Here is a 24,963-nt window from a genome sequence, read left to right on the forward strand (position 1 = left end):
GGTTGTGGGCTCAAGAGCACTATGGTGCAACTTCCTGCAGAGTGAAGTGTTGCTTCAGAGGGGCTCATATTGAGGTTTGGTGGGTGGACCAGCAACTGTTTTCTAGCTTAGATGCAACACATTTTCGCTTCATGTAAGGACGCCTGCCCTGTCTGAACAAACAGCTGTGGCTGTAGCAGTCAACTAACTTGTCAACATTCTCTTTGGCTCGCACTCACGTCCTATCTTTTAATTTTTGCCTCTACGTTGGAACCTTCTAGTTTTGCAGAAAAGCCATGTATGTTTACTGTTTGTCCTTTTTTTTTTTTTGACAACCTGTCAGAAATACACAACATAGCCATGTGTACGTACATTGTTGAAGTGGCTATGCTATGCACAGCTATCATTCCATAACATTTTCCCACTACCTGAGATACAACATTTGGTGCAAACTTGAATGAGTCACTGAGCAGAAAGGATCTCGCCGCAGTTTACCTCGTATAGTTTTGTTTGGCCCAGACTTTTAAGTGCTTCTTTTAGATTATTTTTTTTACCATTACAGCATTGGTTGGTCTTAAAGGGTTACTTCACTGCTTTGATTTATTCAGATATTTGTCACTTTATCCTACTCATGGAACCAGGAAAGAAAAACCACTTCTGTATACTGTATATTGCTATGAATCATAACTGGATGCAAATTGGTGAAGTATCCCTTTATTGTCCTTACCAATACGCTGTTAGTCTACTTCTAGTCGTCCAGAGTGTTTTCATTTGAATTCAGTATATGCTAAAACTGAGAAGTCCAAAATGTTTTCAATTATTGTCCAAAAAAACACAATTTGACTGTAAATTGAGGATGGTGCGTAATAAACAAATTATTATGTTTCCATATAGAAACAGGATATTTTTTTTTTAATAATATCAATCACTCACTTACACATCACCCGTGTAAATGAGTGATGTGTATATTGGCTCATTCGTGACGACCTTACTGTTGCAGTTGATCAAAACACACAACTAAGTCGTTAAGATTCTGCACTGCTTTGGAAAATGAAATAAGGAAGCTGGTTCCGGTTTATTTAAATTGTTCTAGCAAACGCACTGTACAATTTATAGTAAACCAAATAACCATGAAATAGCTCTGCCCTGCTCAACATGCACAGATCTTTGTACCTATAGCCTGCATTGGTATTGAAGCCTATGATTTATAGTTGTCTTACAAGGACTGTTAAAGATTTGACATTGCAAATCCTTTAAAGAAGAACGGAGCTTGTAAATCACGAGTAATACTGTATTTACTTTTCAATGCTTGAATTTGTGGAAGAGCCAGTTTGTGGCGGCGCCCCCCCTGTCTGTGTCCATAGTGCCTTTGGACATGTCTGGACAAAAGTGGACGACCTCCTCCTCTTGCGTCACGAGGAGATGATGCATATTCACCTTGTACTCGGCATCGGCAATTACGACTGAATCAATGAAACACCCAGATGTATGGACGAATGCCATAGACGCAAGCGAGTCCCATTTTATTGTTTTGTTTTTCAAATATATATATAAATATATATATATCCTGTTCTGTCGACCCAGTTGTAGCTGTAATTTTTTTCCCCAAAGGACGTAAAATACAGTTGTTTAATTTGAACTAATGTGGTGGTGGCTGAATGATGTACATCACTAAGAGTTAAATACAACAAAAAAAATCTTTCTGTGTCTGTTTTGAAATAAAAGTGCAAATTTTGTTAGTTAACATTTTTGCTATTTTACTTTCCTTTCCTCCTCTACATTGTATTCTTCTGCAAGTTATTTCTGTACCATTTGGTAATTTGTTTGTCTTAATCCCCCCCACTCCCACCCAACCCCCCACTCACACACACATACTGTAGCTGTGACTGTCTGGTGGAGCAGGAAAGGCCTCATGTTTTGACTGATACTGTTTGGACCTTGTTAACATTTTACCACTCTGAAAATGTAACTGATTGATCCACCTGATGAGGATGAGGATGATGATGATGAAGTTGTCAGCCTCTGCGGAAGCACTAACTGTATTTGTCAATTGCATCATTGCTGCTACTATCAGCATGCCTGGGCTGTCTTGGCAGGTTGTCATGTAAATAAATATTAGTTTACTAAAACTTCAACTCCTCTTGAGTTTGTGTTTGGGTGAAACTGATCATTTTTTCCACAATCTAGGACCTTTTTCTTGCGCATACTTGTGACTTTGCTGAGGCTTGTACATCGGCCTCCCTTTTGAGTGATTACAACCTTACATCCGTAACCCCCCGCCCCCCACCCCGCCAGGAGATTAGCACGTCTTAATTTGCAAAATGTGATAAGGTCATGGTTCGTGCAATTAAGAAAGCATGACATAAGCCGGGATTTGTTGTGCCTTTTTAGTCAGTGGTGAAGGACAGTGCTGCTGCTCCTCCACACAATGGGCCAGGCTGCTACCTTACCGTCGAGGAGTGGGGAGGCTTACATTACTGAGCTACATGAATGGTTCAGGTAAGATTCATTTGATTCAAAAGAATTTTCGCAAAGCATTTTACCCCAAAAATAAAATCGACTTATTTATTACAAGTTGCCTGTACAGTCTGAGCTCCACTGATACGGATACCTTTCATCTTGTTTTGGTAAAATACTTGATAATGTTTCTGTGCAATTCAATCTTAGCACGTAAACAGGCTTTCAGATATGTGTAATCTAACAGGATGGGGACAGATTGACCTTAATTCTCTTGATTCTGAAGGGACACCTTTTCCACTGTCGCTCACCCAACTCCTCTGCCAGTCCTCCTGCGATTGCCAATATAATATTTCCTCTTGTATCATTTTCAAACAGGAAATTTATCAATGAATGTCCAAGTGGGTTGATTACTCTTCATGAGTTTCAAAGGCATTTCTGCAACGGAACGGTGGGCAGTGAGTCAGCCGAGTATGCAAAGCAGGTATTCCGCACGTTGGACAGCAACGAGGTAAGCAGAGGACTGCAAACAACTTTTAGCTGTGTGTGTGTGTGTGTGTGTTAGTGTGTGTGCTGGAAAAGAATCATGCATCCAAGGACGTGACAAATGTTTTGTGTAAATATGGAAACTGCAGAGTGACCTGGGGTGTTAATGATACAGCTTTTCTGTGAGGATGGGGTGGTGGATTTCAGGGAGTATGTGATGGCGATCAGCATGCTGATTGAAGGCTCTGCCGTGGAGAAGCTGCGCTGGTCGTTTAAACTCTATGACAAAGACAAAGATGGAGCCATAACCAGGGAGGAAATGCTTGAGATCATGCAGGTGTGTGTGTGTGAGTACTTTTCTGTGCTACACTGAAGGATCTCTTTTACTCTGGAATACAGCACCCTTGAGAGACGATAGGCCGACTCTCAGACACATTGCTGTGTGTTTGAATTCACAGGCTGTTTATAAGATGAGTGTAGCAGCTTCTTTAAGCAAGCCCAACCAACTGACAGCCGAAGAGTGCACCAACAGGATATTTGTGCGACTGGATAAAGACAATAATGGTGAGGAAATTGTTTTTACTTTGAGATGGAGTCATGTTTACACTGTAATGGCACCTACAAAGTCACCTACATATGGATGAGGAAAGACTAGACACTCATTATGTCTTCCTCAACCAGCCATCTGCAACAGGTCTCATCCTTCAAAAAAAAAAAAGAATGATAGTTTTATTTCAGAGAAGAAACCTTTTTTTCCCCTCCCAAAACCAAATATGTGATGCAAATGCTGACAAATCCATCCTTAAAAATGTCTGTTGAACACATCATACACTTAAGATTCTACTCCTTAACCTAACTGATGTGCTCAAAACATTCAGGAACAGTTATATACATATAAACACATATCCACATTGTCATTCACAATAATAGTTTATACATGCAGTACTTAGCTGATACTTACACATATATTCTTGCCTTCTGACATGGCCTAAACCGATTAATTCTTGTTCCTATGTGGCTGTAGCCAGTATCAGCCAGGAGGAGTTCATAGATGGAGCACTGGATGACGAGTGGATCCGAGATATGCTTGAATGTGACCCCACCACTGTGAAGGTGGAGAAGCACACTTTAGGCGACCCATCAGTTACCTGAGATGGATTTCTGTACTGCTCAGCCTCACTATAACCACCTGTTGTATGTATGATAACTTGTGAAGCATTGACATATGCCTTGCTGAAATAAAAGCCTTGAATCTGTTCAGAATTTTATTTGTGACTTCCCTGACACCATGATCTAAATGTAAACTGTTTTTTTTTTCCTTTTTATAATTGTTTTTTATTTGTGAGTTAACTGTCATTAGGGTATGCAGCGATTCAAAGAGAATTTGCTGCTTTGTTATGGGCAGTAAACCTAAGGTAACTTTGACAGTTGGTGTAACCCAGTTTCTAGATATTTGCACAATAAACCACACCACCAATAAAAGTACATTTGAGAAGGTGAATAAAAAAACTCTGATTTTAGAAAATGAGTAACTACATTCTCCCTAATATTGCTCGAATGTGGGCCACTTGATGTCGCCTTTTTAAAACATTTCCAGCGGACACGGTATTGAAAACAGATTAAAAGGTCAGGTCAAAACATGATTTTATGTGAAAGGTACAAAGAAATAAGCAATTTATTAAAGCTGCCCCGCATCATTTGTGCTGTATAGATATAATAGTACTTGAAATACGACCTCTGTGCACCGCTAACGCAGATATTTTGAATAAAAAAGGGAGGTAAAGCATCAACAGCACCGGTTTCCGCTGTTGACGCTCGACAGTGAACGCACCAGGACTCCCACCTCGAACCAATCCAGACTGCGGCAGGGCGGGATTTTCCAGCCATGACGTCCCAACTTTTCCAACAATTTTGTCATTTCGACATCATGGCGTAGCAATGTGGACGGACGGGACAAACAGTGGCGGTCGGCACAGAGAAGTTCCGAGCGCACTTTCCATCGAGTTTTGGGAATAATCGAGGGCAGCGATATAACGGCCATTTGTCATAAGCAAAGTTAAGGTGAGTGAATCCGTGAAAAGCCTCGGTAGTGATTTAACTGCCGAGGCTTAGTTGTTCAGGTTTCGCCGATGCTGCTGCTGCTGCTGCTGCTCGGGTCTGTAAACGTAGACAATGTTAAAGCTTCGCGCCTCCTCGCGAACGCAGTCAAATTGTTTGAATAGTCCTCGAAACTATTATGGGATGCCTCCCGACGGTAGTATCCGACGTGTTCAACTTGTTGCACGTCATTGCGGAGGGGGGGAGAGAAAAGGAGAAAAAGCCGCTGACTGATAGCAAGTGTTCTTTTTTTTTTTTCTTTTTCTTTTTACGGCATTTAACCGCTGTTTGCGCCAACTACTGTACGACTGACTGTACACCAACTTTCACCGCGGTGCGACCTTCATGTGTCGTGCCGTTTGTTCTTGACGTGGCGTGAGAAAAGTCAGACTTGACATCACGACAGAAGCCCGCTTGAGTTCACAGTGTGTGTGCCAGACAATGTGGTTAAAGTGTTTCCCCGAGGCCACCTCTTTCCACGTCTGCTTCCCACTCCTTGGTCTGCTGTGGAGACACTGTGAGGTGGACCAGTGTGATGACGACAGCCACGATTCGTTGTAATAAAGCCAAGCCAAGTTTTGTGGAGGTGAGCCTTTCAGACAGTAAAACCTGATCAGATTTAAGGGTCATCCATTTGACCTGTTAGAACGTTAGTCCAGCTAACATGCTTACTGAAAAAACAAAAACAAAAAAAAACCCCACCAGTCATCAAAAACGCCTACGTTTTCTACCGTATTCACCCCCTGTTGCGCAAACTTCACAGCACTAATATTTTCTTCCAACGATTTGTGTCTCGGGCAAGTCAGTGAAGTCACAAACGTAGGAAAATTCCACCTTTTGCTTCTTTTCTCGCTCCACTTTAATGAAAGCGTGTGCTCAAACATGTCAACTTGCCAACGCAGCATCTGCTTTAAAAGAAGATTTTTGCTTGAGGCTGTAAACAGAGTGCTATATATGCTGCTTTCTGTTGAGTGTTTTACTCTTATTATTATTATTATTATCATTGAAGATGCAAAGCTGCTGCTACTGCTGGATTCTGGGATGGAAAACTAGAGCTGTTTATTACTAACGACCCTCTGCTCTAACCACCCAGCATTGTATGAGACGTTATGAAGCATTTTTAGTTTAGTATTTAGCTAGTTTTAGTTTTTACTCAAAAATGTTAATGACTGTTTCCCTGGTTAAAACGTTCCCCGCGGCTGCATGTTTTTTTCACAGCCCCCGTCGCCCGTACTGCGGGAAAGAATGCCTGAAGAATGCAGCTGTGATGCTGAGTCTGTGCGTACACACCATTTGTGTGTAGATTTCAGCTGTTGGGACTTGTAGCCCCCCTGCGCCACTTGTGTACTACTCAGCGTTATCCCACTATTCGCATGAAGCTCTTGACAAGTTATCGTCTCTAAATTGGCTCAGCCACGCTCAGTGCAGCTGTGAGTAATGTGAAAAGAATGTGAGTTACTGCCCAACATAAATGTCTCGCTGTGTGTGAGGTACACAGGCCGACGGGGGAAGAAAAAAAAAAAGATTTCATCACGTGGAAAGTAACTTGGTTCAAAAGTTCCATTTCTATTTCTGGTCAGATCAATTTTCTCTTCATCTGCTATCTGTACGCCAACCTTGAGCTGTTGGAATTTTCATTTAATTTTACTTGAAAGATTAAAAAAATAAATAAAATCTCTGTCAGCGCTGTACGCACACGTTTGCCCTCAGGTCTTGTAATGCGACGAGGTAAAATTAGTGATGATGTATTCTGCGTGTTGGCTCAGTTGGAAATAGCTGCAGGTTATTCTGGAACAGCGCCCCGCAGTCTGTTCCTGAACGCCCCGAATGCTCGCAGCCATGCTGCCCACCTCTTACCACAACACTTAATTTCCTCCCAAACCCAAATTTAGACAATAAGATTTACCCTGTCGGTCGTAGCATTAAGTTACAGCAGACAATTTGCTGAATAGCTTACTATTTTAAGTCTCTCGTGCATGGCATGCAGCACGTGGATAACGAGTCAAGTCGTTTTTAAGGATCCTGAATAGAGGTTCATGGTTTCAATGAGGTTTGCCTTTCAGACTTAGGGTTTTTCAAGTGGAAATATTGCTAGAAGTGATTACGCTAAAAATCTTTTTTTTTTTTTTTTAATTCCTCAGAATTTGGCACAGATGGGGCTTTAAATAACAGCTGTATGATCTATTGCCTGACTGTAAATGACTTTCTCCTCAGGATGTTTTCTTCTCACCGCTGCTGCTCTTCACAACACAGGCGTCTTGTAAGCCAACTGGATTGCTGCTGTAAACACACTCCCTCCTCTTTGCATCCTAAAAGGCCCCAGTGGCCTCTATTTTATTCTCTGCTTCCTGTGTGAGCGAGGCCGTGGTTGTGATTTGGCACCGAGGAATGCCTCTTTTAAGGGAAGATAGTCGCTTTCTCTAAATCCAAGAAGATTTCAGTGCACTCTACTGTCTGGGCTCGATGGGTCGTGATGGCTTTCCCTGCCTCGAGGGATTAAAGATGAGAGATTTGAAAAGCCATGTTGTTGTCCTCTGGTTCGCATGTGCTCATTCCTCTGTTGTGTATGTCTCTGTGAGTTATATGACTTTTTTGACCGAAGGGCGAAAAAGCTTTTTCTGTCACTGAATTGGTTTAGTCCCTCACTCTCAAAGGGGAGCGCAGGCAGGTGTTGTGCAAATGCTGTGCTTGCTGCAGGGTTGCAGTCTTATTTCCACTGGTTTCTCACAGTCAAAATACCCCCCCCCCCCCCCACACACACACACACGCACACACACAGAGTCTGGGACAATAACCTTCTCTGTGTGTCTTATGGCCGCTTATAGAAGGACACAGAGGAAGACTTTGTTTGGCAGTGATGCCTGCGTGTTGGGATTTTTGAGACATCGCCTGTGATCGCAGCAGCGCCTTCATGGAATTTATACCCCACAGCCAATATGGGAACACTGATATTTTATACAGTGGTTCTGAATAAGAATGCACACAATATGTCTTAATTAATATTGCCTTCAATTTCTTCCATAATGGCAGAATTCCTTTTGCTTGCACTTGTATGAGTTGAACTTTATTTCATCAATTGGAGGACGCAGGAGTGTTATTTAGTTATTAATTAATGTGAATTATGTTTGAGTAGTATTTGCTTTATTAATGTATTATTAAAAGGTTCAGTGTGTAAAATCTGGCTTGATTTGTGTTTTTTATGTGTATACTCACAGTACAATTCAGGTAGTTTGGTTTTCCTACTCTTATATCAGTTCCCATGCATATAAAGATATACAGAGAGCAGTAAGGGTCTTGCTCCTAGTTACCTGCCATCTCGTGGCGCCATTTTTCTAAGGTAGCCCACCTGACAGCGGCCTAAATACCAAACGCAGTGTCAGGCAAACTACCTTAAATTATCGGGCTTCCACGCTGGACCTTTAAAATCTTGCTAGAAATATAAATTGTCCTGCAGCTGGAGGTTGCCGGGTTGCCACCAGCTGCTGGGACAGATCTCGCTGAACATGTAGCTTCCCTTTGAAAACCCACATTGCCTCAATTACAACTTCTACTTAGTAAGATGATGCCCCCCCCCCCCACTCTCTTAGTAAAACACAGTGTGCAACGTGAGCCTGTCTGCCTGTCTGCCCTCCTGTGTTTACACATGACTCATGCTGGCTGCATGGAGGCATCTCAGGACTTGTGCCCAGGACGCACCTCCCTCCCCCTCCCCGTCATTTGGTCACTTTTGTGCCGAGGTCTTTCTGCCCACTAACTGCTGCTGCTGGTGGGATCCCTTCTGTGGGACGCTTGTTCAGCAGGGATGATTGACACGCTGGGAACAGGCTTCAGAGGGTCAGTGGGCGGGGCTTTCTGATCTTGGCCAGGTGTGTTTGAAGCCTGCTTACTAGAAGCCACGTGTGTGCAAACCTCACCGCTATTTACTGCTTAGCTTGGAGAGGTGAAGCTGACTCAGCGCCTCACTGCGTGTCTGTTGTAGGGATGCAGCGAGTGGTGTGGCTGTTAATGTTCCCTCAGAGTGTTTGTCATTGTCGTGGATCACGCGTCATCCAAACTCAGTGTTTCTTTCATTAGACTTCTTTTGTTTGTGGCGAGTAAATTACAGTAGGTTTGCATCTTATATCTACTAATCACTAACGTGAAACAGCTGTGCGTGTGGAGGTTACATAGGAGTAGAGATCTGTCCCAGGAATATTTCAAGGCTGCTGTTAAGTTGTGGGTGGAGGCAAGAAACTCACTTTTTCAGAACAAACTCTGTATAGGCATGAACTAGCTATGGCCCGGGGGCCATATGCGGCCCATTAAGCTTTTTAATCCGGCCCTCCGAACTTGAAGAAATGATATTGATAGTAAGTAAGTCATAGAACAGCTGTGTTTCGTCCATTTCTTCAGTGTTTTAAGAGTAACTGCCCTAAAGAGCTAAACACCGTGTGGCTGCAAAGACAGATATTTTGCTGTAACTTTGCTTTGGTTCATTTTCAATTGACATTAAAGCAACATGTTTTCTCCATATCCCATGATATATTTTTCTCCTACTACTCTTAAAAACACATCCATAGTTATTCCGCACAGATGCCTCGGTTTTCAAAACAAAAACAACGCGTTTGCAAAATCCAGCAGACAAACGGGAACTTGTTTCTCAGTGGAATCCATGAGCAACTTTCTCAGTGCTCTTTTCTTTTACATTGGTCACGGTGTCACTCCGCTCGTCACAAGGTGTATTAATAATTGTGTTGTTGGGAATCCCTCATCATCATCCCTCATCAGTCAACTGAGGTGCTGACTGATGGCTCACTCTCAGGTTTCATGACTCTCGTGTTTTAAGGACAGTCCTATTTTAAACCAAATGAGATGTGTGGCCACAGCAATGCTGAAATAACACTGTTAGGTCTGCCAGTGGTTTCCATAGAGCTATAAAAATGCTTGCGTGCAGGACACTCCCCGATGTGCTGCCGGTTAAAAAGGAAGCGGTGCTTGCATACAGACGAGTGCATGCGAATGCATGTGCAAGCATGCGTCGTGCACTTGCACACCTTCCAGACATAGTGTGTGTTGTGTGACTCAGGCAGAAGACTGTGGCGTTAAAGTGTGTGTGTGTGTGTGTGCAGGAAACAGGCAGTCCAGTGTCTGGTTGGCTGCACCCATTGTGCCAGTATTGAAGCTTAATGGTTTGATTGGGATCCAAAAATCAGTTTTGTAAATCTTTGTTTTAATTTAGTCTCTGAATTATCAAGCAGCTGTTTGATTCTGTTGTGTCACTCAGCCAATTCAATTTGAATACACATGAATAACAAAGGGACACAGACAAGTTGCGATAATCATTTTTTGCTGCTGTGATTTTTTTTTTTTTAACATATAATATAGACATATAAGCCTGTTTCCTGAAATGTATTAATTTTCATTTCCATTCAAAATGCTTTTCATCCAACGTGTGCACAAAGTGTTGTCTCAACCACTCAACAAGAGTCAATATCAATGTGTTTTGTTCCTCTCCACAGGTTAATCAGTGACTCAAGATGATGTCTGATGCCAGTGACATGTTGGCAGCTGCCTTGGAGCAAATGGACGGCATCATAGCAGGTCAGTCTAATCTAATCTACTCTTATATCTGACAGGAATGTGAGGAAGGATCTGCAAGGGAAGGAATATTATCGTCATTATCGCCCCTAAACTGACGGTCAATTTGTTTTTGGTACGTTTATTCAAACACTGAAATATTTCAACATGACTCTGACTACTTGAGCAATCGTGATGGCCTTCCAAGCATGAAGTAAGGAGGATGTGGAATCAATGATTACTCCTACTGGCTGAGTCAGAGTTGTGCCTGGTGTCTTGTTGTGTTTTGCTGCACAACTGACATTTAGACAAATGTCTGATGTTGCCTGGAGCTCAGCGCTGACCTGAGAGTCTGTCGCTTTTCTCTTTGCTCATTAAGGTTGTGTGTGGATTTTACTCATTTTCACTGTCATCGTTGCAATGTACTTAAAATGACATAAATCCCAACTTGCATTGCTCAAAAGGGATAATCTCCTCGTCGCCTCGTATAGTTTTGCTACCATTTTTCAAAAGTGGAAGATTTGAATCCCTGGAAGGTCCTGGTCGCTGCTGCAGCCTGTCTCAGTATAATGTGTTTTAGATTGTGTCTGTCTCTTTGTGATCAGTGGGGCTACCAAGGGGCTTCAAGTTAGAGTCTTGAAGAAAAACCCTGACTTCACTGATCACAAAGTCTGGAGTTTCCTGATAGTCTGGTGTGCAGTACAATGTATTGTCCAACCCTCCTGTGATGCTCCTCAGGCTCCAAGGCTCTGGACTATTCCAATGGCGTGTTTGACTGCCAGTCGCCCACCTCTCCTTTCATGGGCAACTTGAGAGCTCTCCATCTTTTGGAAGACCTGAGGGGCGTTCTGGAGATGATGGACACGGAGGAACGGGACAGTCTACGCTGTCAGATCCCTGATTCCACAGCCGACGGCCTGGTGGAGTGGCTCCACGGCCCCCTGGTAGGACCCTGACCTGCACAAAGCACACCTGTCTTCTGTTGATGCCATGTTTCTGTTTTTTTTTTTTTTTTTGGTTAAATCCCCCATTGAGATTCAATGCATCATCACAAAATAGAGCATGCAAGATATTTTCTTATTTCACCTTAAAGTGAGGTTATAATATATTGTTCTAAAATTAAAACTAGGGTTTGAAATGTATGAGCCCCAAATGATCCAGGAAATCAAAAAGTTCTGCAGTGTTTTGACTTTGATCACTTGTTCTCTCTAACCTTGATCCCCTCTTCATGGGACTCTGTTTAATCAAAGCACTTTCGAAAGTGTTTGCTTAAAGTGAGCTTGATAGCTTAATGAAACAAAGAATGTGGCGTTGAGAGAAGTTTTGTCTGTTGGTGGAGCAGAGTGCAGCTTGTTTGCTGCTGATGGTGTTCACTTTGCGCCTTGCATTCAGACCTCACATGCAAACCATGTGCAAGCAAACAATCATGTGTGTTGGCAGCTGCCTTCTTTCTCCAGTGAATACGAGACTGTTGTCATTTTGCTGAGTTTCCGAGATGAAATGCCGCCGTTGTCAGTCTGTGTGCTGACTCCTTGGGAATTAGACTGGAGTTTAGGAGAGCGATGGGCTGCTGGCCAGATAGATGCCAGAGCTTTTGTGTCATGCTCTAACTCATTTTGTTTACCAGAAGAGCCCGAAAGTGAACCTTCTACTCGATCCATGTAAGGTTCTGTTTGTGCAGGATCAGGGACTTCAGCCAGACACTCTGATGTTCAGCACTTCATCTGAGATCATCCTCAAGTGCTGAAGCCTTTCAAAGAAAGCTGCGTTTGTCATCAGATTATTGCAATGCTCTGGTCTGAACGTCTATTATTTTGTTTTTTTAGTTACCAAATTAACCTTTGCATTCTTTTGCCTCACACTAGATAGTTTATTTCTATTCCTGCCAAAATGTTGGTGTGTTTGTTTCTCTTGAATATGAGAAATTTCACGCTCGAAACTTTTTGATATTCATTTTTTTAAAGTCCCAATATTTTTTCTCAAGCCCTTGAAAATGTTCAATATTCTATTTTTTTCCTTTTCACAGTCCAATGGCCACATCTCTCTGGGTGGCGGTGACCACTATCAAGAAAGACTTTCCAGGATTGAGAGTGACAAAGAGTCGCTGGTTCTCCAGGTGCCCACTCGGCGATGCTGTCACACCATTACTAGGTCATCAGAAAAGCAAATATTTTATTGCACAGAGATTAAAAGGCAGTGGACTTTGTCCTTTTTGCAGGTGAGTGTGTTGACCGACCAGGTGGAGGCTCAGGGGGAGAAGATTCGGGACCTGGACTTGTGTTTGGACGATCACAGGGAGAAACTCAACGCCACGGAGGAGATGCTGCAGCAGGTGTGTTTGTCCTGGCAGGTGGAGGTGGAATCTTCTCCTCCCATAAGAACCCTTTTGGTATATCAGCACATAAGATGTAGCAGCTTAATGACCTCACAAGATACGAAAAAAAAACCTTTTTTTTTTTTAAACATGCTTTATTAGCATTTCACTTTTTAATTTTATTTTTAATTTTTTTTTTTGGCCTGCAGGAACTTCTCTGCAGAGCGTCGCTGGAGACACAGAAGCTTGAGCTGATATCTGAGGTGTCCAATCTCAAGTTGAAGCTGAACGCCTTGGACAAGGACAGAATGGACTTTGACAGATTTAGGGACAGTGAGGTGACTGACACACAAACACATCAGTGTCGTCTGGCACCTGTTTGCATACAGGCTGGCCATCGTTATTGTGTTATCAGTGTCAGTGCAGCTGTGTGTTGTGAGGAGAGGAAGCCATCAAGAGGCCAGAGACTGTCTTTGCTGTTGCTGTGTACTGCAACAAAAAAGATTTTTAAAACATCTCCATATCGTTTTCAACTTAACAATGAAAGTTTTAAAGGATTAATTGGAATTTAATAGTGAGAGCCGAACTCCTGACACGACGCCCCCGACTGGCCTTGACTTTGATCCACATCACTTAAATGTCGTGCCAAGCACTCTCTTGTGGGAACTTGTGAGCTTCAGTCAACCAGTCGAAAGATTATTTTTGAAACTCATCATTGCACGGCAGAAAAACTGTGTCGCAATAGACTCCTCTGCCTCTTGTTCGAGGCTTACGAGACTCTGAGACCTCCAGCTTGTGTCTGCTACAGAGTGGGAAGGTTTGAGCTTATGCATCAACAAGACTGAATACTTGGAAAGCTTTCAAACACGTCATGTTGTTACTGGAGCAGTGAGGATCTCTTCCACACCACTGGAACAAAAAAGCTGATGTCCGTGTTCCGCCTGGCTGCACGCAAATCACTCCCCTTGTCTCGGCGGCTTCCTCTCATGCTGGGTTGCTGTAGCGTCTCTTTGCCAAGAAATTCACTCTATAGAGATATAATATAAATATACAGAGCGAGACAGTGGACAAGCTGCAAAGGTTCAGAGTTATTAGAAATAAAGTGTTTCCACGATGAAATAACTTTTTTTTTTCACAACTTTCTGCATCTCTGCTGTGTCTTTCTTTTTTTTTTTTAGGACCTAATTCTTGAAATGAACGAACTACGGTACAGAGTGACAGAGCTGGAAAATGAGAAGCTGCAATATGAGAAGAAGCTTAAATGTACCAAGGTGAGTTCACAGGAAAGGTTTTAACGCTCGTGATCCTGATGGGAAGTCTTTCACCCGTCAATTTTTTTTTATCTTCCACAGCTGTGTTTTGTATCTACAGCCAAATGGCCTTTGCTTTGTTGTTGGTTGAATGGTTTGCTAAACCTTTCACAGGTCCTTCTGTATTCATTGATCACTATCTGGCACTATGTAGCCTAATGAGACTTCAGCTTCCAGATGATCCGTCTGCAGGGGAACAGAGTGTCTGCAGCTGTAGCGCTGGTGTACTCGGTGCTCATGTCAACGCCTTGGCGTTCGCCGTGATGTTCCGTTCCTCTGCCTTCTTGACCTTCCTTATCTTTCAGTCTTTCCGACCCTATTGTCTCTATTTCTTGCTTCATGTCTCGGCTGCTAGTCGCTAATGGCCAAGCTCTCTAGCCTGAAAATCAAAATGGGCCAGATGCAGTATGAGAAACAGCGGAAGGAGCACAAACTCCAGACCATGAAGGTTGGGCTTTTCTCAGGATGACCGTTCTGCCTGCTGTATGATTATGGTTTTTGACCTCTCCCTATGGCTTTTATCCTCTGTGTTTTTGAGTGAAAAAAATTGCAAGCTGTAGCGTAGTAAGAAGCTATTATGATTTTCTTTTTCTTTTTTTTAAGTCAAGGCGCAACGGTGGCACTTGTAGAGCAGGAAAATAACAGAATTTGCTGAACTGTCTACTTCAGCAACATTAAAGTGCAGTGTGCACCAGGTTCAAACCACAGCTATGCTTTAATGTTAGGGTTTTTTTTTTTTGTCAAGTGCTGTTTTCCTTTTTTATCTCTGCACCTGTGTTCCACCGATTTTCTTTCTTCTAATTTTCCTTCATTTTCCAATTATTTATTTTTACCCGAGCCTGATTCCCACTCCGCTCACTGAAACCTGTATTTGTACGCAGCCTTTGTGATCATTTTGAAGCCACCCCCGACATCAGCGCTCGCCTCCCACCTCACACATGTTCAGTGCAGGTGTGTCCTGCGTGCCACGTCAACATCTTAAACCTCGTCTTGTGGTTTGTTTGTAGTGAGGAGATGGGGGTTGGTCGTCGGGTCGGGGGTGAAACACACTAAACCTTTCTTTTGTCCTGTGTGGGGCAGGAGGAGCTGGGTGTGCTGAGGAGGCAGCTGGAGGGCAAAGACGGCGAGATAAGGAGAATACAGGACGAGACATGTTTCAAGGCCGTGGCCTCAAGCAGCCCGGATCCAGCAGAGAGAGGTGGGAAGTCGCGAAACCATGGCAAATCTGATCCAGACTTCAGACTTTTATTTTGTTGTTTAAAACATTCACTTTCCAGTGAACTTTGAACACAAAATGTCAATGCAGCAACTGCACAAACAGACAATGACAGAACTGATAATCAATCATAAAAAATACTACATGTACATATTACAGATATTATGTGTGTCAGTGTGTGTGTGTGGGGGGGTTATTGTGAGTTTAACATTCCTAATGTGAGGATGAGCATGCGTGACGATTGTGCTGCTGTTAACCAGTAGTAGCATCAACTGCAGGAGGTTTCATGCTACAAGGCAGAAAATGTTTCAATACGTTTCTGTTTTATAACCTTTGTCCCGTTTAGTTTCTCTCCAAGATGAAACTCTTAGAAAGAGGCTGAAAGAAAAACGTAAGGGGTGTTGTTATCCTTTATTTTTGTCATTTGCACTCTGCCGCTGCACCCATCTCAACCCTTTGTTTGCATGAACGAGCATGAGCCATCTGAACTCTGCTGGTCCATTGTAACGGAGCGCTAATACTCGACCGCACAGCTCCACGTCACCAGTCTGCTAAACTGTTCAACCCAACTTCAAAGAAACACCATAGAGCTGAAAACATAAATACGAAAAAGAGGTCCACACTATTCTGTGTGTTTTTGAATGGCTCAGCCTGGAACATCAGCAAGGAATGTGTGCTTTGTTCACCAGGAATGAGGAATGAATAATGTTGTTTGTTCTAACCATTCAGGCTGCTCATTCACTCTCCTGCCTGATGTCCCCCAACAATAATGTCTCCCTGTGTCCGTCCGTCTGTCCCTCTCTTAAACCTCCCACTGCTCCCACTGATGTGTCCCAGGGCCTGTTACATAAAACTGATGCAGACGACGTTGCGCCCGACTTATAACAAGCAGCAGGCGTACAGACTCAGGAGGAACTGCTGCTGCATTCGAAGCAGCTTCAGCAACTGCATCATGTGGTCAGGAGCGTGCGTCTCTTTAGCAGAGATGGTTTTAGTCTCACCTCGTACACTGAGGTCAACCCGCCAGCAGTTTTGCAGGCTCCAGTGCATCATCTGCTCTGGTTTTTGTCTTTCACTTCAGCTGTTCTATCAGAGTCAGTAGAAATATTGATTTTATAACTTTTATTTTGTGGTCACTGTTTACATACATGAACCTGTTTTTTTTTTTTTTTAGTAATGAGTTTGCTTTATGGAACAGGCCCTCGGTGAATTGTGAGGCTGTAATTCTCAGTGTTGTGTGACACTATTTGCTGTGAATGTTTCATCCATACTTCTCCCTCTTTCCACGTCAGTTTTCACTCGTGTAGAAAAGTTTTCTGTTGTGTGTCAGTGCCAGTTTGAGGCATGCTAAACACCTGCTCACGCCACCAATTTGATTTCTCTATTCAGAAGACGTTTAGTGAAATACATTTTAACTGGCAGTCTGAATGTATAAGTTCCTCTCTTTGCACCTTGTGTGATAAACTAAGGCTTGTTGTCAGCACTGCTGTTCGGTTTTGCTCATTTTTCTTTCCTCGCTAGATGTGGAAGTGCAACGAATGAAAAAGGCGGTTGAATCGTTGATGGCAGCCAATGAAGAAAAGGTACAACTGAAAATGACAATGCGATGATGTCGTACCGAGGGATTTCACTCATGGCCTGAGAAGCTAACCTCATCAGTCCTTATATTGTTATTACACTGTGCTTTGCAGGATCGGAAGATAGACGAACTGAAGCAGTCGCTGCTTCGCTACAAGAAAGTTCAAGACATGGTGATGTCGGTGCAAGGGAAGAAAGGTTAGCTGATGCTACTCTTGGGGTAGATTTACCTTATAGAGTGCTGCAAAGAGAACACGGGGGAGTTTACATGATTTACTGATTAGCTGATGTGTGTATCCGACGTTACGGGCAGTGATTTATTCAAAGTGCATCACTGTTTTTTTTCCTCCAGTCTTCTCTTTGCTTGATGTCTGATGGATATGAGACTAGATTTACAGAAAACGACTTGAAATCTCTGCTTCTTTTAAACCTCGTTTTAGTTGCCGTTCAAAGAGAAAAATTCCTCCATTTGAAACCTGAGTCAGTGGAACCAACACTCCTTAAATCTCTTGACTTAATCCTGGCTGTCTCTCCAAGCCTGTTTGTGTAGCCTTAAAAAAAAAAAAAAAACTTCACTTGTTCTGCGCTGTCAGGAGGCGAGTGAAAAAGTAGTCAGATTTTTTTTTTTTTAATTTGCGTTTGTCAGTAACATTTGTTGTGCAAGTGCCAATGTGTCTTTAGAAGTTGTGCCATGTTTTTTTCCCCACCACAGAGAAAACCAAAGAAAACGATCATGTTGAAAGTGACGGTTTGATCACATTGTCGTCAGTCAACTTTGCATCTGTGGAGTCAGAGAATCATGAAATGACAAACGCAGAACAGCTGAGCAGAAAGAGCCCAGATGAGGTTTGTGCATTTAAACATCATGTGGTCTAATCCACACACAAACACAAACACTAAGGTCGTAATGTTGTAAAAATGGAAACAGTCATTAGACTTTTTGGGGTTCTTGCCTTACAACAGAAGCTCTACAGAGCCTCTTTAGAGCACAAAGCGCTCACACAGATCTCACACTTTAAAAAAAAAAGTGTTGAAGGGTTTGACATCTAATTAGTGGAATAACATCGGCTGTCAGTTCTCCGCGTCTGTGTGCAAAATTAGATTGCTGTGTTGTCATGTCTGCGGGGAAATACCCCAGTTTGATCGGTAAGGTTTCAGAGTGTCCTCTCCCTCCGTTGTCTCGCCTCGTGTCCTCAGTTGGAAGTTCTCAACGGACTGAGTGAAGAGCCCTCCCCCTCCCCCGCACCCAGCCCCTCTGACCCAGAGCAAGTGCCCGAGACGGCACAGACCGACTCGGAGAGGTAATAGAAAGAGTTCTCATCCCAACTGCACTGATTGGGTCAGACCCATGTATGAACTTTAACCTGAATATGCATGTTTTACTTCTTTGGCACCTGTTCCCATTATTTAGCAGAATGACATTTCCTGATACAGTTGCACATTTTACTAATGTGCTTTATACCAAATGCACTTTAGGTTTAGAACCTATCAGGCTGATGATTGTTGCCAAGTGCTTGCAATATTTATATTACTTAACAATACGTGTTTTTATTTTTACCTGGTCAGTTTGAATTACATTCTCATACACTGTGCTAAATTAGCTCTTCACTGTCCTTTTATTTTTCACACTCCTATGCAAGCCGAAATCTCCACATCATAAACTGCGTGTTTTTTCTCCCCTCATTCAAACAGGCCAGATTCTTTGGAGAATGACAGACAGGACCAGCTGGAAAGGTGTAATAATGAAAAGGTAAAAGTGAAGGAAGTGATTTATTTTCATTCTTTCTCCACTTTGCCTCCTCATTAAAAATTGCATCAAAGACTTGAAATATACACAGCGGCTTTCCAGCTTTTCATAACATTTTAGTAACGTAAAGAATAAACACAGCACGGGCATTTATATATTCCTCTCTTTCAGAATACAAGTGAAGATATCGGTAAAGCTGGTGAAAAGCCACCCATTGGGCCATCTGCCACCTTACCTGCCAACATGGAGGAGGACAGCTTTGGCTCCAGGAAGGCTCGCTCGTCATTTGGAAAGGGCTTTTTCAAGATCCGCGGCGGCAAAAAGACAACAAGTAGCCCCAACCTCGGTAAGAGCAAACTACGCGGGAGTGTTTCTGCTTCACCAGGCCTGTGTTCCACACTAAAGGGACTTGAAACTAGCAGCGGAAAAGGCTGGCGTTCACTGAGGAGCATGATATTTGTGGAATGTTTTTCTACCATTCACCACGTTTTACTTTCTCAAGACACACCCAAAGAATATAGGCCGAGGCCATAATTTGCTGCTTCAGAATGGTTCCTGTTTAATTATGGACGTCCCTCTCTGACGTTGGGCCCTCCGCTCACTGTGTGTTCCATGATCTCAGACCTGTTGTCATTTCAATCACCATTTCTGCCCTTTGTCTTGTTTTTTTGTTTCTGTTGGCTCCCTGTGATTGTGTTGTTGCACATGAAGACCGCAGCCGGAGTGCCAGTGCGCCTATGCTAGGTACAGTATAGGTTTTGTAGGTATTTCAGAGTTCCCTGACACAATAAACTGAAGGGAACTACTGAATATCTTCTCTATTGCAGTACCACTGCACTGAATCTTTTCCACTTTTAGCACTTTTGTCCAGCTGACACCTTCGTCATGTCATTTCTGTGTAGCTGCAGTGCTAAATCCGCTGGACCCTCCTCGCTACCCACCATCACTCACTCTCGCCAACATGTAGTTTGTTGTTTACCTCTAATACCTCTTTTTGTGCAACCGCATGATTTGTTTTCAGTCTTCTGTTTCCAGCACGCTCTCTCAGAACAAGATCCAAAATCAGCACCTAACACGGATCTTGGCGATATGCCACTAAAGCATCTAAGACAGCAACTAATGAACTTGAGTTTATCCAATAGAATTTTATTCCAGTTCCCAGCAGCAGACTCCAGAGGCGTCTCGAGCATGCTAGTGAGAGGAGTGACTGCTTCTCTCGTTCACAGCCATGACCTCCCACTTTGATTAGGAGCTGTCATGTCTGACCTTCTCTCCAGTTTCTGCTCGTGTCCAGCTGTAGTGCATGTGTGCTACCCTTCTCTCGTTGACAACTTTCTGTGGGATGTTTTTCTTCTCCAGCTGAGACTGAGAGACAGGGCACCGACCATCTGGACCTGGCTGGATTACCGCAGAGATCCACCAACAGCGACAGCACAAACACGCTCTCCACAACCCCAGACGGCAAGAAGAAAAGCAAAGGAATAAAGAAACTATTTGGAAAGTGAGTGTTAACATGTCATTTTGCATCAAGTTATTTGAATTTACATTTACTTTTTTACACTTGTTTTAATTGTGGGTGGATCTTTTAAATGTGCTGGTCATCATTTCAGATTGAAAAGGAGTCAGTCGACCACCTTTAACCTGGATGATAACCTCCCAGAAGGAGACTTCAAGAGGGGTGGAGTGCGCGCCACAGCCGGGCCCAGGCTGGGTTGGTCACGTGACCTCCAGAGTGTCAACGAGTGAGTCTCTGCTCTGGGCTTGAACAATAACACACAGAATGTGTTTTTTAGGCTCTTCTGTACAGTAAAATAGAGATGATGTGATGAAAGTTCGTTTTTACTTCTTTAATTTGTTTTATTACAGTTGTTAATATTATTGTTTTTTGCTTCTACCACCAGTGCACAGATTTTCATCCAACCTTAAGAGTTGTGGCAAGTCGTGAACTGATTATTTCTTTTCTGCAGTGATGTTGATGCTCCATTTGCGCGTTGGACGAAGGACCAGGTGTGCGACTGGCTGCAGGAGCAGGGCCTCGGCCTGTACGTGAACATGGCCCGCGTGTGGATCTCTTCGGGCCAGACGCTCCTGCAGGCCTCCCAGCAGGACCTCGAGAGGGTGAGCTCAGGCGGGAGAGCGGAGGAGAAGTCGCAGACAAACTGTTGACTCTATTGTGAGACACTTCAGGCAAACCGTGCAATAAACATGCTGTGTTGTGGCTGTGTGCAGGAGCTGGGCATCAAACACCCACTGCACAAGAAGAAGCTGCAGCTGGCTCTGCAGGCCCTTGGCTCTGAGGAGGAGGATAACAAGAGAAAGCTGGACTACAACTGGGTGACGAGTGAGTGCTGGGCGCGAGGGTTCCAGACGTGAAACGTGAAAGAAATGTCCCGCAGTTTTCCGGTAGTTTCATTTTCTTCCTGTCCTCCAAGGATGGCTGGATGATATTGGCCTCCCTCAGTACAAAACCCAGTTTGATGAGGGCAGAGTGGACGGCCGCATGCTGCACTACATGACAGTGGTGAGTGTTGATGATAAAGTGGAGTTGATGATTGCTTTGTTAAAATGATCCCAGAAAGACTGTCTTCTTTTTGGATCTTTTTTGTACATATATTGTTGAGTATTTCCATCTTTTTTTCTAATTTTTTCTACCCCACCACAAGATTACATGTATTGACTACACATTTTACAGATTCAACAGACCACCAGGATGTCTCTCTCCAATACAGACAAAATTAAAGATGGTCATGCTCCACACACTCTCTGACCAAGCTTTATTGTCTTTGAACTGGCCCCATGCATTCGAGCTACCGACCATTCCATCATGACAACATCTAGGAAAGTCTCTGGTTATTTTTTTGAATTGTTGAAATTCTACTCTGTCCCTCAGGATGACCTGCTTTCCCTGAAAGTGGGAAGCGTCCTGCATCACCTCAGCATCAAGAGAGCCATTCAAGTCCTTCGGCTCAACAACTTTGAGCCCAACTGCCTGCGTCGTCGGCCATCTGATGAGGTGCAACCAGCTCGGAACAATTCTGTTGCTTCATTTGAAGGACTTTTGTGTGATTTATACCCCCTGTCTGTTCTGTGCTCCAACAGAACAACATCTCCCCGGCAGAGATCTCCCAGTGGACCAACCACAGGGTGATGGAGTGGCTGCGGTCTGTGGACCTCGCCGAATACGCGCCCAACCTGAGAGGCAGCGGCGTGCACGGAGGCCTGATGGTGAGACGGCCGAGCCGTCAGTCATTATGGGGAACGGAAACTCCCTCCTGGATGCGTCCACTCTTAAACCAGTCTTCCCTCTGCAGGTTCTGGAGCCGCGGTTCAATGTGGAGACGATGGCTTTGCTGCTCAACATTCCCCCCAACAAGACGCTGCTGCGCCGCCACCTGGCCACTCATTTCAGCCTGCTCATCGGTGCTGAGGCGCAGCAGAGCAAACAAGAGTGTCTTGAAAACCCAGACTACATCGTGCTCACTGCAACCACCAAGGTCAAGGTAATGCAGATATTCCAGAGGAGCGGCTGCTAGCTCTTTTCAAAGGCTCTGCTGACACTCAGTGGGTTTTGAACCTGAATGATCTATTGATTGCATCTGAGATTTCTTAAATGTTTATCCAGTACAAAGTATGAAGTTCAGCAGATGGAGACAGAGTTGCTCAACAGGATGTAAGAATAGCTGATAATGTTACAGTTTTTGCTCTCAAAGGTTCATAGATCAATAAATGCAGCATCTTCAAAAATCATGCCATTAATCACGATTTCAATATAGACCAAAAAAGAAAAAATTGTGATTATGATTTTTTTTCTACATGATCAAGTAGTTGTGCACATGGTCATGTCTGCTTTCTCCTCACCTGCATGTTCCAGCCAAGGAAACTGTCCTTTGGTAACTTTGGCAGCCTGAGGAAGAAAAAGCAGGAGGACAATGAAGAGTATGTTTGTCCAATGGATGTTGAGATGCCGAAGGGAAGAAGCTTTCAGAAAGGCTTTGAGCTCCAAATCTATGAGGACGACCTTGACAGGCTGGAACAGGTGAGTCTCTACTGCTGTTGTTACATGAGGTGATTTTTGTTTGGTTTTCATCACTTTAAATAATTATGTTTTTTGTGTAGTTCTAACTGAACATTAAGCTGAATGTTCAGCTGTCAGGCTGTCAATGTTTATGAAAAGCATTATTTTAGCAACCAACATCATTTTAGAATTTAAAACTAAGTGGTACATGCCAGTTCTGCACCATACTGCACTGTAAAATGAAAAGATACACATGGCATCTATAAACACAATAGTTTATGACATATTTCACAAAGGTAATGAGACCTGTCTAATAACTACATTTACTTTAAAGAGGTTGAGGTTCTTTCTGTTGCGTCCAGGCTCAAGCTGATTGGTGGATTGACAATGTAGGTCTTGCTGGAGGTGTCTGCTCTTATAGGTCACACATTGTTGGTTTTCGGTCATATGATCCCTTCCAATGGAAGATGTTACTTTGAAATGGGATCATGTGAAGGAACGGGGTGAGTGAGCAGGCGGAGGTCATCATGTGACGTGTTTTCATGGGGAATGTTTAGTGGGTGTTTTCCATGATAGCAGTTTCTTGGAGAGAGAGCAGTTTCTGCAGTTGTGTCTTGTTTTGCAGATGGAGGACTCTGAGGGCACCGTGAGGCAGATTGGAGCTTTCTCTGAAGGAATTCAAAACCTGACCGTCAGTACAAGTTCTACCAAAACACACCTACCACGTGTGGTTTTTTCAAGGGTTTTTACCCACAATTGTAAAAAATACATTGTGATTTTCTCCGTTGAACTGCATTACAGAGCATGCTGAAAGATGACGAGTTCTTCAAAGAGGTCTCAAATTCCCCGAACCCCAGTGTGACGGATGAGGACTCCACTGCGTGAGGCTGCCTAGTTCCACGATACCTGGTCCTGCTGTGAATGAAACTCTGTGCCAACCCTTTATACTCGCACGTTGACTTGTCTCAATAAACCCCAAGATAGTCTCAACATGTCTGCTTTGTGCCACATTTAAGAATGAACCAGAAGTATTACAGTGTCCTTCTACTTTCAGACATTAATAGTGATGTTCAGCCACCCCCCACAGGCTATTACAACTCGATTTTATTGCCTCCACTTCATGTTCAGGGTTCAGGGCAACACTACTGCCAGCTGGTTTCTGGAGATAGGTTGTACTCGGTTGTGTACTGGCATCTTTGGCATCAAGTGTTGGTCAGGAAAAAGAGCTCCCGATAATAAGTCAATGTGTTGATGATTATAATGTATGTTGTTAAAAATTGTTTCTGAGTGTAGAAACAGTAGAGATAGACTTTATTCTGATCGAACAAACTGTGGATTTCTCCCAATGTTGAAAGGTAATGCAAAAAATTTAGAAGCAGCTGCTTTTTTTTTCTCTTTCTTTTTTTTTTTTTTTTTTACAAGACTAGCTGCTCTTTATTAAATGTAAAGTTCATTCATTTTCATTTTGCATATTTTCACTCAACTGTTTGACGTTATATCAGTACATATCATACAAGCATACTCTACAAACGGAAGTAATATCAATGCATGATACTGTACCTGAGTATCCGATATCAGATATCTGTTTATTGGTTATTAACTTTTTTTTTTTATTGGAAAAATGTTTTTTAATGGAACAATGCTGACAAAAGGATATTTTTAAAAGTGTAACATTGAGATTTGTGAGATAATGTGTTTTTCCCTTTAAATAATATTGTCATAAAATTCTCAACCATAGCAGGAAACATACTGTTTTTTATTTATCCGTTTCTAAAGTCAATAAAGTAATTTAAACCAGTTTGACTCTTCCTTGAATGGGCCCATCATGTTTTTTTTTTAAATATATAAATATAAAGCAAATTATGAAGTGTTCATTTTGCAGTAAGTATGTGCACCCAATATAGTGTTTCATCAGTGATTATTCTAAAACTCACTTGGATGGCTGTTCAATTCTGTAAATAACATGACAATGGGAAGGAATGCAGAATCTGAGCATGTCCAAATAAAAGTGTTTTTTTTCCCTTTTGTTTAATTTAATTGAATTTTTTGCAAAAAGGTTTTCATGACTCAGATTTGCTGAAACTCGCCGGGACACTTGTTGATAACAGTTTAGCAAGGAAAGTTTAAAACACACGCACAAAAACCCCTCCAAAAAAACCTTAACATGTCTAAAATTGTCTGAAAGAAATACATACCTTACTTTTTTAA

General features: G+C 42.9%; 2 protein-coding genes across 5 annotated transcripts; both read left to right on the top strand.

Annotated features, from left to right (window-relative positions):
* Positions 1 to 2,225: 2,225 nt before the first annotated feature.
* Positions 2,226 to 4,086, top strand: LOC142880802 (guanylyl cyclase inhibitory protein). The gene is made up of 5 exons (XM_076014743.1): positions 2,226 to 2,478; positions 2,815 to 2,947; positions 3,110 to 3,259; positions 3,381 to 3,486; positions 3,947 to 4,086. The coding sequence occupies exons 1-5, from the start codon at positions 2,408 to 2,410 to the stop codon at positions 4,072 to 4,074; spliced, it is 588 nt and encodes a 195-aa protein (XP_075870858.1). The 5' UTR covers positions 2,226 to 2,407; the 3' UTR covers positions 4,075 to 4,086.
* Positions 4,087 to 4,817: 731 nt separating this feature from the next.
* On the top strand, positions 4,818 to 24,553 carry ppfibp1b (PPFIA binding protein 1b). 4 transcript variants are annotated; one of them, XM_076014750.1, is made up of 27 exons: positions 4,818 to 4,983; positions 10,518 to 10,599; positions 11,314 to 11,519; positions 12,602 to 12,691; positions 12,794 to 12,907; positions 13,099 to 13,227; positions 14,068 to 14,160; positions 15,280 to 15,397; positions 15,762 to 15,806; positions 16,937 to 16,998; positions 17,107 to 17,191; positions 17,706 to 17,839; positions 18,191 to 18,294; positions 18,686 to 18,743; positions 18,912 to 19,086; positions 19,452 to 19,484; positions 20,100 to 20,241; positions 20,351 to 20,482; positions 20,708 to 20,858; positions 20,970 to 21,081; positions 21,173 to 21,261; positions 21,631 to 21,753; positions 21,840 to 21,965; positions 22,052 to 22,240; positions 22,612 to 22,776; positions 23,381 to 23,446; positions 23,557 to 24,553. In XM_076014750.1, the coding sequence occupies exons 2-27, from the start codon at positions 10,536 to 10,538 to the stop codon at positions 23,638 to 23,640; spliced, it is 2,889 nt and encodes a 962-aa protein (XP_075870865.1). In that variant the 5' UTR covers positions 4,818 to 4,983; positions 10,518 to 10,535; the 3' UTR covers positions 23,641 to 24,553. The 4 variants fall into 4 exon arrangements, with proteins under 4 accessions (XP_075870865.1, XP_075870866.1, XP_075870867.1 ...); XM_076014751.1 differs by lacking the exon at positions 19,452 to 19,484; XM_076014752.1 differs by lacking the exon at positions 15,762 to 15,806 and having other exon boundaries at positions 4,819 to 4,983.
* The last annotated feature ends 410 nt before the right edge of the window (positions 24,554 to 24,963 follow it).

This window comes from Nelusetta ayraudi, unplaced genomic scaffold (genome assembly GCF_046127955.1).
Source record: "Nelusetta ayraudi isolate G7.1 ecotype Tasmania unplaced genomic scaffold, CSIRO-AGI_Nayr_v1 ptg000173l, whole genome shotgun sequence".
In the NCBI taxonomy this organism is placed as follows: domain Eukaryota; kingdom Metazoa; phylum Chordata; class Actinopteri; order Tetraodontiformes; family Monacanthidae; genus Nelusetta; species Nelusetta ayraudi.

Bases quoted from the DNA above. Each gene is read 5' to 3' on its own strand.
- ppfibp1b (XM_076014750.1), top strand. From the start codon at position 10,536: ATGATGTCTGATGCCAGTGACATGTTGGCAGCTGCCTTGGAGCAAATG. The intron at 11,520-12,601 runs GTAGGACCCTGA...TCCTTTTCACAG, and splicing joins AGTGGCTCCACGGCCCCCTG to TCCAATGGCCACATCTCTCT. The intron at 15,807-16,936 runs GTAAGGGGTGTT...TTTCCTCGCTAG, and splicing joins AAAGAGGCTGAAAGAAAAAC to ATGTGGAAGTGCAACGAATG.
- LOC142880802 (XM_076014743.1), top strand. From the start codon at position 2,408: ATGGGCCAGGCTGCTACCTTACCGTCGAGGAGTGGGGAGGCTTACATT. The intron at 2,948-3,109 runs GTAAGCAGAGGA...CTTTTCTGTGAG, and splicing joins GCACGTTGGACAGCAACGAG to GATGGGGTGGTGGATTTCAG. The intron at 3,260-3,380 runs GTGTGTGTGTGT...TTGAATTCACAG, and splicing joins AAATGCTTGAGATCATGCAG to GCTGTTTATAAGATGAGTGT.